The 18328-nt window shown below is 38.2% G+C and overlaps 1 protein-coding gene across 7 annotated transcripts in view; it reads right to left on the bottom strand.

Moving 5' to 3' along the window:
• Window positions 1-18328, bottom strand: part of CTNND2 (catenin delta 2) — a 636038-nt gene that overhangs the window by 74509 nt on the left and 543201 nt on the right. For all 7 annotated transcript variants that reach the window (XM_030971656.1, XM_030971657.1, XM_030971655.1 and 4 more), the window contains one exon: window positions 9966-10139. In XM_030971656.1, coding sequence (XP_030827516.1) covers window positions 9966-10139 — 174 coding nt within the window. The remainder of the gene's footprint in view (window positions 1-9965; window positions 10140-18328) is intronic.

Below are 18328 nucleotides of genomic sequence, written 5' to 3'. Positions count from 1 at the left end.
ACGAGTTAACAGGAAGTATTTTGTGAAAAAGTTTCTTTCCTATACATTAATTTTAATGGGATATTAAGTATAAAGGATGCTATGGAAACAACAAATGGATATTTCTAACCTTTCTGGCATAATAAATATGTATTTACCTGCCAGTTAGATTTACTCTCACCTGCAACTGGGAAATGAGCAATACCTCCTTGCACTTAAAAAATGCTGTATTTTGTACATCACTCCCAGGGGAAGCATCTGTTGTGTCTGCTGTGATTACAAGGTGACTGCCAGCGTAAGAGTTCAAGATAACAGTGAGAATATTTTGAGAAAGAAGTGAGCCTGTCTGGTTGAGGTGAGAGTTCAGGCTGGCTGAGAGTATTATGAAAGATGCTGCTGTTCATTGCAGAAGTAAATCACAGAAGTAGCATCTCCAGAATGGGCTACATGGGGAACCAGTGGGGGTGTTTGTTTTGAGAGAAAAAAAACGTATCAATGTTGATTCAATACCAAGGAGAATCAAAAATAATCCCTTAGATTATTCACTATATTTTAAAAACCTCCGTATTAAAACCTCAGTAAACAGTTTTTCTTTGATTTTTTTTAGACACCTACCAAGAGAAAACATAAGCACTTGTTTTATAAAGCCAGGTTTACAACAGACTTCTTAGGATGTGGCACTTTCATTATCCATTCCAACCCAAAAGTTTAAGAGGAACAAATTAGGGAATCTTTTGCTTTTAAGCCTAGAGACAGTAGGAGACATTGTAGGAGAAACACTGAAATAACTCAGTATGAAAAATAAAGAGAAAATATAAACCTTCTTACTAAATAAACAACATGCAAGCCTTCAGGATCTGTAATGAACCAATTAATTTGATTACAACAGTAAAAAAGAGAGCTCCAAAGCTTTCACAGGGGAAAGATCTGGATATAATGTTTTACAGATGCACATATGCATACATACATATAATACAATGGGTGGAGTACTACAGAAAAGTTATGTACAAAACCTTTCCTCTCCCCTTTGCACTCCTTCCCAAGCTGTCTTTTTCCAGAGGATGTCATCCACTTTGGGAAGAGTTCACAGACTCCTCAATGTGTGATTTGCTATCATTTAATCTGCTGTTTCAAGTTATGAACCTTAGGCAGAAAGAGAGAAACACTTTTAATTGTTTCAAGGGTCTCTGGAGAACTTTCCATGTGGAAAGTGGTATGAACTGTCTGGTCCTCTTTCCTTAAGCTGCCAATTAGGACAAGTCTCTGCAAGCAATTACACTGCACTGTGTGGATTTCAGGAAAGCTCAAATGGAGATGCCTCAAAAGGCTATTTCATTCTTGCAGAGAATGGAGAAATTGATTCAGCCTTGCGTACACTGATGACCCTTCTGTTTGCCTAAAGCCATTGTGTGGTGCCTGCATTTCCACATTGTGGGTCAATTGCTAATATGAGCTCAGTGAAGCATAAAAGCAAAGAGATGAAAAATCATAAAAAAGAAAAGAGACAAAGGGTTTGTTGCCCATCAGTAAGTAAATGAGGCACTCTGCTAATACACTTAATCATCCTGTTACTGCACAAATCAGTGGCAGCGTCAACGATCAAATAGCTGTTCAGTTTGGAAAGCAAAAGCATTCCTGTAGGAACAGCAAACACTTTAGCAGGAACAAGTAGCTAGAAAATAAAATAATATCATTGTTGTTGCATCAGATTGAGGCTAAATTATCAGAGACAAGCACAGGAGCCGAAGTCTGTGCATGAATACACTTTAACCAATAACGGAATTTGGGGGGCATGACTACTACACATCACTTTGAAGGTACACAGTAGAGCTCTATGTCCACTTTCATTAGTAGCTTCCTTTTTATTTTCATCACAGCAATTAGGTAGAAAAATAGAGTAAACCTGCAAATTATTTTTTTGTTTGTCAGATACCAACTGCACAAGTGAATGGCTCTAGGGATTTAAGATTATATTAGGCTGAAACTCAAGAAAAGAGTAATTACTCTAGATAAAACTCAATTATATTTTTCAGAAAAATTTAAAAGCACTTATTTACTTAACTCTTTTTGGTGTTTCATATGGTTTTCTTTATTTCCCTATGAAGCAGCAATGCAGGAGACCAAACTGAACAATGAAGAAATTTCCATCATAAAATGAGAAAGAAGAAAACTACCAAAATAAATTCGCCCCCCAAAAATGCAAGAAATACCAACAACTGTATACACCTGACATTTTGAATGGATTCACTTTCCTGCCATTGACATTGGTGCTCCCAAAGTATCTGCAAAATATTTCATCCCATACTTCAGCTTGGACTAGAATTTGGATTGTACTGGTACAGTTCAACACTGTGACCCAAAGACTATTGAGTTATTGAATACTAAAAGGAACTACTGAGACATAAACCACAACATGAAAGCTAAATCAGGAGAGCAGGCATGACACAGTAAACTAAATTACTCAGTAAATTAGTATACCAGGAAGATTAGAGATATTTGAGGTCTGCTAGGAAAGGCTTAAAAAGAGTCCAGTAAAATAGCAGACCAGGGAAGAGAACTGCATTTAAAGATCAATGAGTAATTAAAGATTAATATTCCTCTCTGTTCCCTCTGATCAGACTCAATGTAATAAATCTATCAGGAAAAAAGAAAATATTCCTATATTCAAAAATTACAGATCTACTTTAGTCAAATAACTCTACTGGGATTGCTAAGAAGTCACATGAGCTGACAGAGAGCAACTTGGTTAACTTTCTGCAGTTTCTGAAGAGAGCAGTAAGACACATCCCAAGGACTTTATGCCCCCTGATTGCGGTGTTCTGCTCTCAGAAATGATCCTATCTGGTAAACTACTAGCAAGTTCTCTACATCTTTGTGTTGGGACAAGAGAAAAGTATTAACTGGCTACTCTTTTGCTCCACAACATTAGTCAAGGTTAAAGAGAAAGGAAAAAAATCCAGTGGGTTAAGATACAAAGTTAAGTAAATAAACTAGAGAGAAATGAAAGTGTTAACAGATGTTACCTTAAACAGGAAGACAAAACTGATAAGGAACTGCACTTTCACCTCATCATTCTTGGTTCTGAAGTACAAGTAGATATTGTTTCCAAAATGATTTGAGAACTTTTACTATCAGTTTTCCAAACATTGTAACCAATATAATTTAAAAAAAGAAAATATTTGGGACAAAAGTGACACATCTTACAGGAAGAAAACTGCTTATAGTAAGGGATTACCTTGAACATGAAGCCACTATGAACTACTGTGCTTCCCATTCCATATACAGATGGCCATGCTAATTTCCTCATGATGTCTGTAGTACGAGTGTTTGCAGCAGCAGGTCTTGCTTTTTAAATATTATCCTGTCCCTTCAATTTTGTCTTCTGTCCTCTAGAGCCAATACGTCTCCCTTTAACAATTGATGCTGCCTCATTAATGAGGTGTTTCTACCAGGTAAAAATTCCTGACAGAACAAAGCATTGGAATTCCTGACAGAATAAAGCACTGGTTATTTAAAAAATTGACTTTGTTGATCACATACTATAAGTGGTCTTCTGCATCCTATCATATAAAGATTCACAATACTACTATTTTGGAGAAAATGAAAGTAAGATTTTTCACTATAATCCAAGAAAATTTTCTCCTGGAACAGTCTGATAAAACTTCAAAGGGTTAATACATAAATAACTAGAGTAATCAGAAAAGTCTGGCAAGGAACCCACAATATGTCCTTGCCTGATAAGAGAAGATTGATAACCTAGATGTCTGCTGCTTTAAAAAATAATTACTCATTATCTTCAAGAGTCTGCATGGTAAGGAGCTTGAAACTCTTTCTCATACCACTCTTTGAAGCAGCTGCACTGACCTTGTGCCTAAAATGGTCCCTTTTATGTTTTCAGTTTCCTTATCTAATAATTTACTTAATGGAACTCTTGCTCCTATGAGAGTCAGATTTCCCTCGCATGGAATTAACAAAATAAATGCAGTTGCTTGTCTAAGGAACAAAGACTGAGATAGCATCTAGCCTATCTCAAGAGATCAGGCCAATGACCCATAAACACCATCCACATGGGTATTGTACCTGTATATTAGGGATCAAAGGCAGGGACATTCAGCAGTCTGACCAAAGAGCTCCTCATTCCCTGCTGAGTATGATCAAACATGGAACAGAAGGGAGAGGCACTAGAAAGAACCGGCCAAGGAATGCTGGAGTTTCATGAGACTGATACTGACCTCAACAGAGCAGCACTTCCTCCTCAGGTTACAGTCAAAGGATAAAAAAGGAGGAGGCTCAGCAGAATTGGTACCTTGGACTTGCAGAGGACAAACTCTGGTCTGTGAGGGAGACTGGTTTACAGAGTACCTTGGGAGACAGTACTGAAGGGCACAGAAGTTCAGGAAGGCTAGACATTGTTCAAGTCGGAAATCTTAAAAACTTGTTCCAGTTGTTGAGAGGGAACAAGTCATCCTTGTACGTTTAAAGATGAGCTGGTGGGGAAAGCAGCAGCCTGGCTGAACAGAGCTGGAGCTTAGGAAAAAATGAACAAGAGTTTTTCCCTCCCTTCAGAAGAAGGGAGCTCTGGAGAACTACATGGATGTTCTGAGGTTTCAGGGAGAAAATCAGAAGGGCCAAAGTCCAGCTAAAACTTAATCTGGCTACTGCTGTAAAAGACAACAAAAATGTTTCTATAAATACAGCACCAACAGAAAGAAGGCTAAGGAGAATCTCAATCATTTATTGGATACAGAGAGAAACACAGTGACAGGGGATGAGGAAAAGGCTGAGGTACCAAATGCTTCTTGCCCTTGGATCACAACAACCCCAGGCAGTGCCACAGCTAGGAGCAGAGTGGCTGGAAAGTGGCCCAGTGAAAAAGGACCTGAGGGTCTTCTTGACAGCGGCTGAACACCATCCAGCGTGTGTCCAGGTGGCCAAGAAGGCCAAGGGCATCCTGGCATGTATCAGCAATAGCGTGGAAAAGGAAGCTGGCCATCCTGTCATTAAAGCAGATGAGGGAGTTCATAAAGCCTTTAAAGTAACTGAGACAGAAAACTGAGTGCACAGAAGGGACTAAGCAAGGCCCAGAGCAGGTGTGCTATCAGTTCCAATGTAAGCCAGAAGAAATAAAGTAAATCATGTTTCCTGGTTTTAAAAGATAGGTATTGCCTACATAAGTCATGATAGTATTTTTTTTAAAGAATCAATATGAATGAAGAATTTATTTTTAAGGGTTTGACAAAACTAAGGAAATGTCACTTGTGGTGACAGCATTGTGTTACAGCCACATGTAACGGCAAAGGTAATGCAGGACCAGAGACAATGGGCAATAACTGAAATACAGGACTTTTGCAAAACAGCAGGAATTGCTTCTTCACTTGTGAGGGGGACTGAACACTAGCACAGGTTGCCCAGAGAGGTTGCAGAGTCTCCAGTCTTGGAGACATTCAGAAAACCATCCAGACATGGTCCCAGGCAACTGCCTCTAGGTGGCCTTGCTTAAGCAGGGGCTGGACCCGATGATCTCCAGAGGTCCCTGCCAACCTGGGCTCCTTCGTGATTCTATGAGTTCAGAGCAACAGGTCTTGCAATATTGCAGTAATGACTGGCAGATAAACTGACATCAACCTAAATTCAGCTGTCAGAAACACACACAGACACAGTAATAAGGAGATATCCTAATATTTCCTTTCTTCCTGAGAGGGTAATTTTATTCAGAAGGGACATAACCTTGGATGCTTGACATTGTTAACTCGAGGACATTTTGCATATAACTTTTTACAGGCTAGGAGATTTAATGTGTTAATAGCCAATTGACCAAGGTGAAAACTAAAAAGAACTTGCCACTTTTATTTTTACCATCTGAGGAGAAGTACTTATGTCAGACTACATATAAAAAGATAATCTTTTACAGGATCGCTCTTGTAATTTTAAACCATGTAATTTTTTCAATCCAAGGCATTAAAAGAAAAAAATTATATGAGGTTGCAGAAAGAACTTCTGGTTTGAAGAGTTGTAATGGGAGAGATTTCTTAATAAGCAGGCAATTGTCTTCAGAAGAGAGCTGAGAGAGTCAGAAAGTCTCCTTCTTTCTTATTTTACATTTTTGCACAAATTTGGTTAAAGACAAATTAAGTGGCAAAGAAAAATAACAGAGCTCCCAGCGAAAGTTAGTACCTAATGGGAAATAAAGAGTTTGCACTGCTTCCAAAGGCATGTCTCAAACCTTATTTGTTCAGGGAAAACTCCAGCTAAGATTGATGAGGAAAGTGTTTCCCTAGTTTTATTATTTCATATTTCTAAGCAGTTTTAATATTCAAGTTCACATCAAGTATAATTACAAAAAGCCTATTCTTTGAAAAAAAATCTTAGAGAGGCAATGAGAGGAAGCAAAGCCTAACCCAATGGCCACGCTTTTCACATGCTGCTCCTTCTGCCTGCAGGATGATCAGGATATCATGAAACTACTGTGGTTATGATCTGATGGGACAAAATGTTTTGGGAAGCAATGACTTCTCTAAAACAGCAACCCTTGCAGTCCCACATAGCAGCTGAGCTCAGCAGAAGGTGGTGGGTGGGTGCAGATCCAGGACTGACAAACTGCCCCACTGCTGTCAGGCAGCAGCACTGTGCTTGGAGTGTGTATTATGGCAGTCACCAGCCCTGCAGTGACTGCCATAATACATGCAGTGACCCCCTGCTGGTGTCAAGGTCACTGTGCAGGGCAGCAGTTGGACCTCAGGTAATGTGATACTCTGGCAGTGATGTGGATAATGTTAATTTGTCCAGCCTTTCCAAAAGACTTACATATTGGCTGTCTCCATAGATATTGTTCCAGAAGAGCCAATCCTATTTTTCATGGATGCATCAAGTAAGCACATGAACAAAAAAGATATCTCTGTGTGGATATGCATGTAATTTTCCACGACAAAGATGGTTCTTCTCCTTCAGATTCCAATACCAGTGTCCTCCTTATGTGATGACATTTTGATGCAGAACAGTGAGAAGAACAAATGTCCATGTTTATCTGAAACAGTCTCTTCCAAAATGAGTTCTGCTTTGTATAGAAGCTGTCAATCTTTTTCAAAACCAGAATATACACCAAAGTCAAGATACACAGTCATAAATTATGCCAGGTTAAATTTTCACATTGAAAATATTCTTCCTCATACCTCAAAATCAGTACCATGTTTTATTGATAAATCTTCATTTGGATCTCTTAATGTATTTGCCACCAAGATGCTCCTTTTCTGGTTTGTTACATACAGCGCTTGGTGTAATTATAATTGCACTGACCAAATATTTCATTGGTCATTATAAAAAACTCCCAAGTTTTACTTTGCAGATGGGTAATATATGTAGAGACTTTAGTCCTAAGTGTCTCATTTTGACATAGAAAAATTGTCCATAAATATAAGTATGTCCCACTTTTTTCTTTTATGTTAGTATTTAGCTTTAGAAGGAATTCCTGCGACTGAAGCAGTGCTAAAATTGTCCTACAGATTATGTTTCACCATGCGCATGTGTTGATTTTATGTGTATGTATCCCTGAAAAACTATACACCCTGAAATAATGAAAACTTTCAGCCTTTCTGAGCTATTAATCCTTAAAGCTACATACTGCCGCTTTCTTTTTGTGCCTGAAATTCTCCAAAGCAGTCTAGGGGATTTAGACACATATCATGTGCTAATTCTAGTGGTAGACATTTATCTAAATCCCCTACATAATTTTTTATTTTTTAAAAATTACTCAGGCTTCCTTTTATCTGCTCACTTTCTCTCTGTAATAGCACTGGCTAAGCACTGTCTGTGTTAAAAATATTACCTCTTGGCCACCCAAGAGGATTAGACAGCTTTGTACCAGAGGAACCAAAAGGGTGAAACGGCTAGGAAAGAATTGTGCAGTGTATCAACTGCATTGTATTTTTTTCCAGAAGAGACTGTATCTTCAGTTGTGTGTGAGCACACCTGGTAGGCTGGATGCTTCATATAGTCTGTGATTCTTCTGGTATTAAAATAATGCTAATTGGAAAAAGCCCACAACTGCTATTGCTATTAATAGCAACATTGTTTATCTTCACACAGTTTGCTCTTCTCTCTTTCAGTTAAAAGTTTCAGTAATCACAAAGTTCTTGAAAGAATTCAAGAAAAAAAAATTTCCATTCTTTATATAATTACCATTTGTTGGAGGAACTAAAAAGATTAAAATCTCCCTTATGAATAACCTCTTCTTTTAAGAGTCTTCTATCTTTTATTTCAGTCATTTTATATCTGGACTGCAGCAGTGGAAAGAAGAGGTCAAAAGGTGGAAACATCAATGCTTATGTAATCCCCAAAGAGGATTACTCCCCTCACAAAAATGGCTAGTATGACATGTGAAATTAAGGATATTCATTCTGTGTCTGCACATCCCTTGTAATAGAATTGGTGAATCTTTAGAAAAATAGAGCAATATGAGAACAACCCAGCTTTTCCCATGGTATCAGCACAGATAGCATTAAAGTCCAAAACAAGTTTTTCTAAGCCAGCACTTGCCAAAGAGCTCTGCAGAGCCTCCCTTCCTCTCACTGTACACTTCTGCCAACTAAAGGATGACAGGTATACAGATTTATTAGAAATGGGAGAAGGGACACCACTTGGATTTTAGCACTTCTATTAGTCCTGGCAAACATACATGCATTGTTTTCTCATTTGGACCAGGGCTACACCCATTCCCAGATGGATAGCACACATTTATTGCATTTTGCTGCCAGGATTACAACATCTGAAGCAGTCTACAACATGAGAATAATAAAACCATAATGATTTTCAGGCACAGTGCTTACATAGGACAAAAATCACTGAACAGATACTTTGTTAAATCATTTTACATGCCACTGAATGCAACAGTCAATGACGTATTATAAATCTGGTGGAACACCATTATAAAAAAACCCCAAAAACATAATATGCCTTGGAAGAGCTTGTGAGTGTGCCAACCCAACTTCCAATAAAACTTTATGTGAAAAAGAAAACAATTTCTTAGTGCCAGTGCTAATATTTCAAAATGAATGCCTAATTAAATTGGTATTTACATATCACATACAAATGCCCAACTGCTTAAAACCCAACAGGATACCTTTTGAGACATAACTTTGATCAGTGCATTTCCCTGTACATGACTGTTTTCATTGTAAATGAGAAAAAATCCTGCTGAGAGTTAATTTAAAATCAATGCATTATAGTTACACCATAGGATTACACCGTTAGTACTTTCAGCCAATTAAACCATTTACCACCAGGAAAGTTGCCCTAAAAAGTAAACAAAGTTCAATATTGAATTTTACTGATCTGTTCTAAATTTGAAAGCATTTTCTTAAATTTTTTACTGGACCTACTGCAAATAATACGTAAAAGAAAAATGGTGCTTTTGAATAGAATTGAAAAATAGGATTAGCTAGAGTGCCTTGATTGCACATTTCCTCACTCATTGTATATAATTAATAATATTATGAATGTATTTTAATAATGCCTTATTTTAAAAAAAAGTAGATGCTAAGATTACTTGGTGTCACATCATTTATATCTTGCTCTGCCATGCCCTGCCTTCTCCTAAGGGACAGAATGTCAACCAGTTTCTGCAGTGACAAAACAATATGGTTTCATTTGACTGTCACTGGTGGCATTTTTGGCCCATTTTTCATGGCTCTGTCACCCAGGTTCATAAAGAACTGCTTCTCCTTATTCTCCACATTTGGATATTGGTTTTCAGTGGCAATTTTTCATACTTGACTTGACCGATGCAATCTCCGCTGCTGTACGCTGACATTTGCTATGATATCAGTACCTAGGACTTGAAACACTGTCTCAGGTTTGACTTCAGATAGTTCTATGAGAACAGAAGGTTATTCCACTACCAGAAGCAATTAGATACATTTATATCACCAACCTGCTGTCAGCTGTAGGTTTCAGAACTGAAGAGGAAACATGTATTGGGTTAACATTCCTACCTTCCAACTCCCAGCAGCCAAGTTCTGCAGTGCCCCCGCTGCCCCCTCCAGCGTGTCTGGATTTGAGCACTCAGAAAGAAGTGTGAGGTAGGGTTTGACTATTGAAGGGTGCCACAGCATCTGGATTCCTTTGGGTGGTTCTGCACAGTCTGGGAGAGGTCCTACGCCATCCCACTGTTGGAAAGCACAAATCAGATTGTCAGCAAGGAACAGTGAAATACATTTGAGAATTGCCTCAGTTGAAACTATAACATCTGTGAAGGCATCTGCCCATAAACAGATGTTCTCAATTTTTGCACATCATGTGGTTCTTCCTGGAGGAACCAAATTTCCAACTCAGCATTCCATATAGATGAACTATATGATTGGCAGAAATGCCAGTTTTTTAGCTAGCTGAAAAAACAAAACCACTTTTCAATGTATGTATTTTTTTTGTGTGGGAACAGAAGCTCAATGAACATTATCTTAAGAGGCAAATCTAGAACTTGCATGGGGAGAAGAGATTTTCTTTTCACATCCTTCTCAGTTCTCTACATTCTCTCTCTTCCCATGAGAGGAAAAACAACACAGAATGCTACTATGGAAAGCAAAATCATTCAAGGCCATGAGCCCTCTGTCCCATGAAAGGCACAAGTGTGACAAGTCTTCTTCAATGGCACAACTTCTGTCTTCTCACAATGAGAGTGCAGGAGGTATTCAGCCAGCCAGCTGTGTGGTCTGAGACTCCAATGCAACTGGTAGAATCAGCCCTCACAAAACACGCTGTTCCTCTCATCACATACAGAGTTTTGCCATGAAAAACAACCCAAGTCTGATATCCAAAATGTGCAGTACTTAAACCTGAACAAATGGTAGGTTATTGCACAAAACCCACTCTTAGCAGAAATAACTACTTTATTCCAGGAGGACAGGGATTCTCCTCTCCATGGAGCACACAACACTTGCACCTACGTACGAAACATCCCAAAGGAAAATATACAGACTTTCTTTTTGCCTTTTAAACAAAAGTAAGATGTGGAATGCACTTTCAATAAAATTTTAAATGGAAATCTATATATATATTTATTGTACATTTTGTTTTGTTTTGTACAGATAAATAGATTTTAATAATTCATGGCACTAGTGCAACTGTTATGAACAAGCCTTAACTTTTTCATAAATATCTTTTTTAACACTTCTGATGTCCACATTGTGTAATAGAATAAAAAGTAAATCTTTTAGTACCTTGGGTTAGAGGTTACTGTGCCTATATAAACAAAAAATCTGTACCATAACATTAAACATCTACTAAACTGATAGCATAAGTTAAACTAACTCCTGGTTTAAATCTGCAACAGTTAATTTAACTAGTTGTGAGTGTACAATAATACTTGCACTGGGAAAGACCTAGAACCTCTTGTTTTCAGAAAGTATCAACCATAATTTTATTTACACTAACTTCAAAAATAAAATACATATATTTTAAGGGACAATCAATCAAGTCTTCCCCAATAACAACTAACCCAATTTCAACAAGGTTTTGTGCGATTAATACCTTTAGGAATGAAACCTGCTATTCTTTTCTAAATTAAATCAGAACAAACACCTAAGTGGAAAGCTAGAGGAACTATTTCATACACATGAGCGGTTACCAGAAAGCAGCTCAGGGGTGAAACTCAGTATGCTGGACAAATGCTATCATAGTTTAAAAGAACTGGCCTAGCAATGCCCAGTGGTGGTTGAGAAAGTAGAGGACAAATGCCTTCTAGAGAAACAATGCCTTCAAATGACACTGTTACGGGGCTGTGTCTTTGAAATTTTTGATGCATTTCTGCCTTTAAACCAATAGATTGTTTTCAGTGCATGTGACTCGATTCTTCTTTTTCCTCCTTATAAATCACCAGCCTTGCTAGAAATGAGTTCTTTTCAGCTCATAAAAAATACATTAAAGCCTGCTTCTTATTTTAACTCTCAGAATTCAATCATTCACACTGTCAGATTTTTTTTGAAAACAAATGAGAGACATATCTAACAGGTCAAATCTGACTTCACACCAGGTTTAGGTTTTGCACCTTAGTAAGACCACTAATGAATGACTTGCGATGTCCAAGGGCACCAGTTCAAGTCTTCACTTGTCTCATTCCAACTTGCATGAATTATGCATTATGCAACTAAAGAGTGTTTGTACAGGGTATATTATTTCAAGGACAAAGCACATGAAATGCATCAAATGTACCAGATCTACCCATATGAGGGGGTATATGCCTATGTGGGGGTATGATTTTTTTATGCTCAGCTATTTACACTAGTATGATCCCAAGGAGTACTGAAAATCAGCTGATATAAATAGAGCTCCATATACATGTTCATGCTGTGCTGGTACATATAAAGGACTAGAAACGATCTAGCAGATAAATTAATATTTAATGTTGTTTTGCCATTCTGCCGAGTAATGAGAAAACATAAAAAAAAAAAGGAGACAAATTACTGCATTTCCCTGCCCTCCTTGCAACTTACTTTCAGCATGATTGCATTAATTTATCACCAACTGAGAGGGAAGACCTTTTTCCCAAGATGCTGTGATGCCTTAGAGTCCATGTAATAATGATGAAAATCTTTGGTACCACACATGCATGTGCAGTGAAAGCACAGGAAATTCAGTCACCCTGGAAAATGTCCTGCAGTGCTCGCCACATGGGGTGTGTGTGCCCAGAGCAGCTGAGTGGCTGCACAGGGAGGGTGGCACTGCTCACCACGCTGTGCGGCTTTTGGCTGGGTAATTACCTTCGCAGTAGTTGGTATGCGGCCACGTTTTCAATTTGTGCTGAAACAGTGTTGGTAACCCAGGGATGTTTTAGTCACAGCTGAGTAGCACTGACACTCACACTGAGTAACACAGCCTTTTCTGCTCCTCATCCCATCCCACCAGCGAGGAGAATGGGGATGCACAGAGCTGGGAGGGAACACAGTCAGGACAGCTGACTCCAGCTGACCAAGGGGACATTCCATACCACATGGTGTCATGCTCAGAATATAAAGCTATGGGGAAGAAGAAGGAAGGGAGGGAGGACATTTGGATGGGGTTTATTTACCCAAATCACTGTTATCCGTTGTGGAGCCCTGCTTTCCTGGGGATGGCTGAAGATGGGAAGTGTTCATGCCTGCCCATGGGAAGTGGTGAATGAATTCCTTCCTTTGCTTTGCTTCCCTGTGGGGCTTTTGCTTTCCCCATTAAACTGCTTTTCCCTCAACCCACACATCTTCTCACTTTCACTGTTCTTCACCCCCTCCCACTGGGTGAGGCTGTGTGGGTTTTGTTGCTGACTGGGGTTAAACCATGACACCTGTGGCTGCTGTGTCTGTGGCAGTCTCTTCACTGTAGGGCTTGGTGGCTTCTGGTGTCTTCTGCGTAGCTGAGACCAGTGCCTGAAGCAGTGCAGCCCAACTGCTGCAGGGTATGCAGAATTGACACGGGTAAGCAAAGAGGCTATTGCAAAAGAGATTTGTCTGATCTTCATTCATTTATTTCATATTTCATAAACATCAACCACCTGAGCAAAAAAATGTTTTTCCCTGAGTGGTATTAGAGTCCATATCTAAAAGAGTGGTTAAGGCATGGCAGAAGTTACTTTGCAGTTTGCATTGCTAAATATTAATGAACTGAGGCAACATCCTCAGCCAGTAAACAGCTCTCCCCAGTAAATTACTGGAAGAGTTACTGTATTGTTGCTGCCCATCAGGAATGATCAGGAAGGTCTATTTGAAAAAGACTGAGGCTGCAGTAGGAGCCTCTGAAAAAGAGGAAAACATGCAATTACTCTTCCTAGCTTATACTAAGGAGAAAAAAAAAAGTCATAAACAAATATTCCTTCCAGGCTTCCTTCCTTCAGCTGAAATTACCCACATATATTGTGGTTGAAGCTGACAAACTGCTTGTTACGTGGGTGAGATACAAATCTCTCATTTCCTGAGACTGGTGCAAAAAAAGGATGAAAGTCTAGAAAAATAAAAAGCCAAATACCAAGATCTTTTAAGAACAACAGAGTTTTGACAGTAAGAGTACTCCAATAAAATTTCCAAATTTTTGTAATTGTAAGGAACTTTGAGAGGAGAAAAATATCACTTATCGAGATGCTTTCCTGTGCTGCACAATAGATTATCTACCACCACCTCTCATTTTAATGAAAGTAAATCCAAATTTATAGTGCAATTGTACTAAGTACCTGAGAAGGCTTCAGCTCAGCAAGAGAAGTATATTTATATTCTGCAGATTTTAGGGTTTCTACTAACAACCTCAAATTGTTGGGATTTGCTTTTAAATTGGTATCACATGACCACAGGCTTTCCTGTGATAACAAAAAAACAGTGTTTGATTTAAACCTGTTACATATGAATACTTCCTTTATCCAGTCTGTACAGAATACCACTACTAAAAAAAATCTAGGAAAAAATTAAAACAAACCCCAGCAATGTCTAACACCATCTAGACCTCTCTCCAATGATCCCAGACATTTGGGATAGTATGATTACACTGTAGCTATGCTCCTTGAAGCAGCAGTGACAAAATTCACATGAGCAATTACACAGCGCTTATTAAAACCATCTCTGAAATTACAAAGACTTTTAAATTAACAGGCCCCTAAGAAGACACTGATATCTCATCCTGCAATGTCTTTAGTAGCTGTGACAGTCTCTGGCAGCTCTCCCTAGACAGGTCAGTCCAAAAACCTCTTTTGGACAGCTCTGTCCAAGAGGTGAATTGGCCAATACTGAAAAAAGAGCAGAAATCAGAATTCAGCAACAAAAATACAACCAAGTCACAGAGCTTGATTTCAGAATCCATGCAGCTGGCACTAAGCAGGCAGGAATACTGCCTTCTCCTCTCCACTGTTTACATCAAGTCAAACTTCAGTTTAGACATCCAGGCCTGAATAAAGGTAGTGAATATAAGTGCAGATGTTAACTGACACAGAGACTACAGGAGCATGGTGGGAGAGAGCAGAGATCATTGCATAAATAAAGGTACCTTTCCCAGTTTGCTGCAACAACATTTGCAATTATAGGAAAGGTGTTTGAAATGCTTTCAAAACATTCAATGTATTGAATCATTATAATTAATCTCAGATATTAATACATCTAAATTGTACTTTACATTATACATTACACTCTTAAAATAATTGCCAATGCCTTTATTCAACTTTTTAATATTAGGCTTAATATTAGCTAAGAAAAACATATTAATTTAGTTTGTACATTTTCTCTTTGCTTAAAAACAGACCCTTCCCAAATGAAGGGGGATGGAGTTAAAGCTGCATGCCCTTCTCTCCACAGAAAGCTGAACCTAATTGGCTTTGTAGTATGTTCCACAAACTGACAAATACAAATTATATTTAATAACCCTGCAGTCTTGACATTGAAAACAAATTGGCCATACATGACACTGAGAGGCTCACAGAGTATCTGGCAAGATGCTGTGTTGGCAAGCAAGAAAGCAGAAATGTCTTCCAAAATGCTCTGTAAGGAATTGCTCAGGACAGTTGATTCTTGCTACTCAACATTTGACACAACCACCTTGTGGTACAAGATGAGGAAGCAGCAAGTGGAAATAATATTCCTTCTGAGCAAGAATGTATTGGCAACACAGCTTTTCATCCCTAATCACAGTTCATGTTATTGGTTAAACCCAGGGCCTGTCACCATTTCTCTGTTTCTTGGCTTATTAGCTTGGTATGGCTTGGTAGACCATGAAGCACACTTGGTAAAATAGTGGTCTCACCACGTGAAGAGACTTATCTGGCAGGTTTATTTTTTATGCTTTCTGAAATATTATTGCCTTAAACCTTCTATTTCACATAGATAGAAGAATTTATAGGCCATTTAGCAAGCATGCTAAAAAGGTGTGCCAGTCAATTCTTAATGATATATGACTTGAAATGTTGCTGTTACAGCTTAAGGCTCCTGACAGAAGGTGAAAAAGAAGGTCAGGCTCATTTCAGAAGTGTCACTTCCAATCAAAAAACAGACTTTGGGCTAGATTCTGGTTTGACAAGAATGATCACAGATAGGGAACTTGAGATAAGCATGAAGCCAAGAAGTCAACCTGTTTCTCTTAGAGAAGAAAGGAAAAGAAATGAAATTGCGCCACATGTATACATAATGGGCTGTGTAACAAGAAATAAATAAGGATTAATGACAACTCCCTGACATTTTTTTACTGAAGTTGGACCATACACCTGATTTGCCCTAACTGCTTTTTGTCATAAACCTCATTTCTCACACAGCTCAAAGAATAAATCTGTTGGCAGCAGTGAGCATGCCAGCAGCATGAACAGCATTCTCAGCAGTGGAAGAATCAGCTTCCATTTGAAGAGTGCCACAATATAAGGCAGAGAGGTTGATGTCTACAAGGTCCTAGTCAGAGATGAAGGGGTCTGAGGCTGGAGAGCTTATTGGGGTGAGGGTTCATACCAGCTGATCACAGGTAAGCAGCAGAGAAAAACTAACAAAACAGCAGAGCATTACAGTCCTGGAGGTTTGAGACAGAAGCCAAGTGAGATTCTCTTATTTTTTCTGAGGCCTTAACAGAAGTTTTGCTTTCTGTGTTTCCATAGATAAAACCAGTGCTATACCTAGATATTATCACAAGCCTTCAGAAGGTTTGGGCCTCTTCTAACATTTAATTTGTGCAACGAAGCAGATGCCTCAGAAACCTCTCTCAGGTCTGAAAAACAATTGTGGGCTCTTTCAACACCACCGACCTTTACTCTGAAATGTGGAAAACACTTGTTTCCTGTGATCCTAAGGGAACACCTTAAGTAAAGTAATTTGCAAGGTGTGATTAGACCTATGATCTGAACACAGACACATCTCTTACTTGATTCCAAGATGCACAGAAGTTGCCATTCTAGACAACTGATAGACAACTGGTGTCATTAATAAAAAAAAATCCAGTTTGTTCTTGAAAGGCCTTTGAAAGAAGACACATTTTATACTACCACTCAATTCTGTTCTTTCTTTCAAGTAATTTACATGTGACTACACCTGAAACATAACTTAGAAAAAATTGGGATACTTGCTCCATAAATCATAAACCAAAGAAATTAACTTGTACTTTCTTTGTAGAGAAAACCCATGAGAAAGTGACTTTAATATCAAACTTCTCTGTTTTATGGCTTAAGAAACAAAATCCCCTGTTCTGTGAAGGATTTTTTGTAAGTACAGAAAAGTGCATCTTCATCCATATTCTTTGTCTAAAATGATACATCTGTTTTTCTTTTGCAACTACAGTAGTTTTTCTACTATATTTTTACAAAGACTTTTATCCAAAAATTAAAGACTACCTCATAAATGCACAACGAAGTTCAAGTAAATACACATAAAAATGAAGAAACTAAGTTACAGCGATAGCGTAATAGGAAAATTTCAAAATTGCATTCACTTAAATCTGAACAATTTTCCTCCACACTGTTTTGTCCATCTTATATTCTGAGAAGGACTGAAACAGCAATTTTGTTTCGCAAAAACTCCATGGGCTGCCAATAAAACTAAAAAAACCTATACCCTGAACACATATCTTCTGGGAACATAAAATGTAGTAACCATAGACTGGATACTCCCCTGCATTGAGGTGTCACAACTGACAGAGATGTGCCTGTGCCCTGGGCTTTACCTGAAAAGACAAAATTCTCAAGTATTAAAGGAACCACAAAGACAAAGACGCAGAAAGAACAGGTCTTTCCACACAATTGGACAATTGTGTCCACACTGCACAAGTACCTCTGAACATACTTTTGTACTTATTTTTGCAAAATAAATGGACAAAAAGGTTAAATTTACCCTTATCACAGTTTAAGTTATTTTATGGTATTAATATAAATGTGGTTACATGAAAAATATTGCTTTTCTTTTCCATTTTTGAGGGTAAGTTAGGAGAACTGTTTCTGGCACAGTGATCTTGCTGCTATTGTTTTTGGTGGCATTCTAGTTAACTTGATAATATATTAACTTGATAATATGCTTCAAATCATTTGGAATGTTCAACAGCAATCGAAGATTATGTGGTGAAAATAACCTGCAGAAGGCTCACAAGGCCCCCTTAAAATTCCTGAACTGAGTAATATCCACATGTGAGACGTTGAATACGGCAAGATGAAGTAGGATGTCTGGATTTAAAGGAACTAGATGAAAGAGAAAACATTAGAAAAATGTTTCTAATACTTGTAAGACAAAGCAGTCCTATGCACAACAGAATCAGTTCTGGAGAGTAAATTTATGTCCTTGCTGCAGAAAATCCTAGTGATCATAAACCTGAAAAATATGTGTGTAGTTTTATTGTTCTTTAGACTTTGAAAATTATATAAAACCCTTCCATGAAGCCAACACTA

The sequence above is a fragment of the Camarhynchus parvulus genome, chromosome 2 (assembly GCF_901933205.1).
Source record: "Camarhynchus parvulus chromosome 2, STF_HiC, whole genome shotgun sequence".
Taxonomy (NCBI): domain Eukaryota; kingdom Metazoa; phylum Chordata; class Aves; order Passeriformes; family Thraupidae; genus Camarhynchus; species Camarhynchus parvulus.
This window is presented reverse-complemented; position numbering and strand designations above follow the sequence as displayed.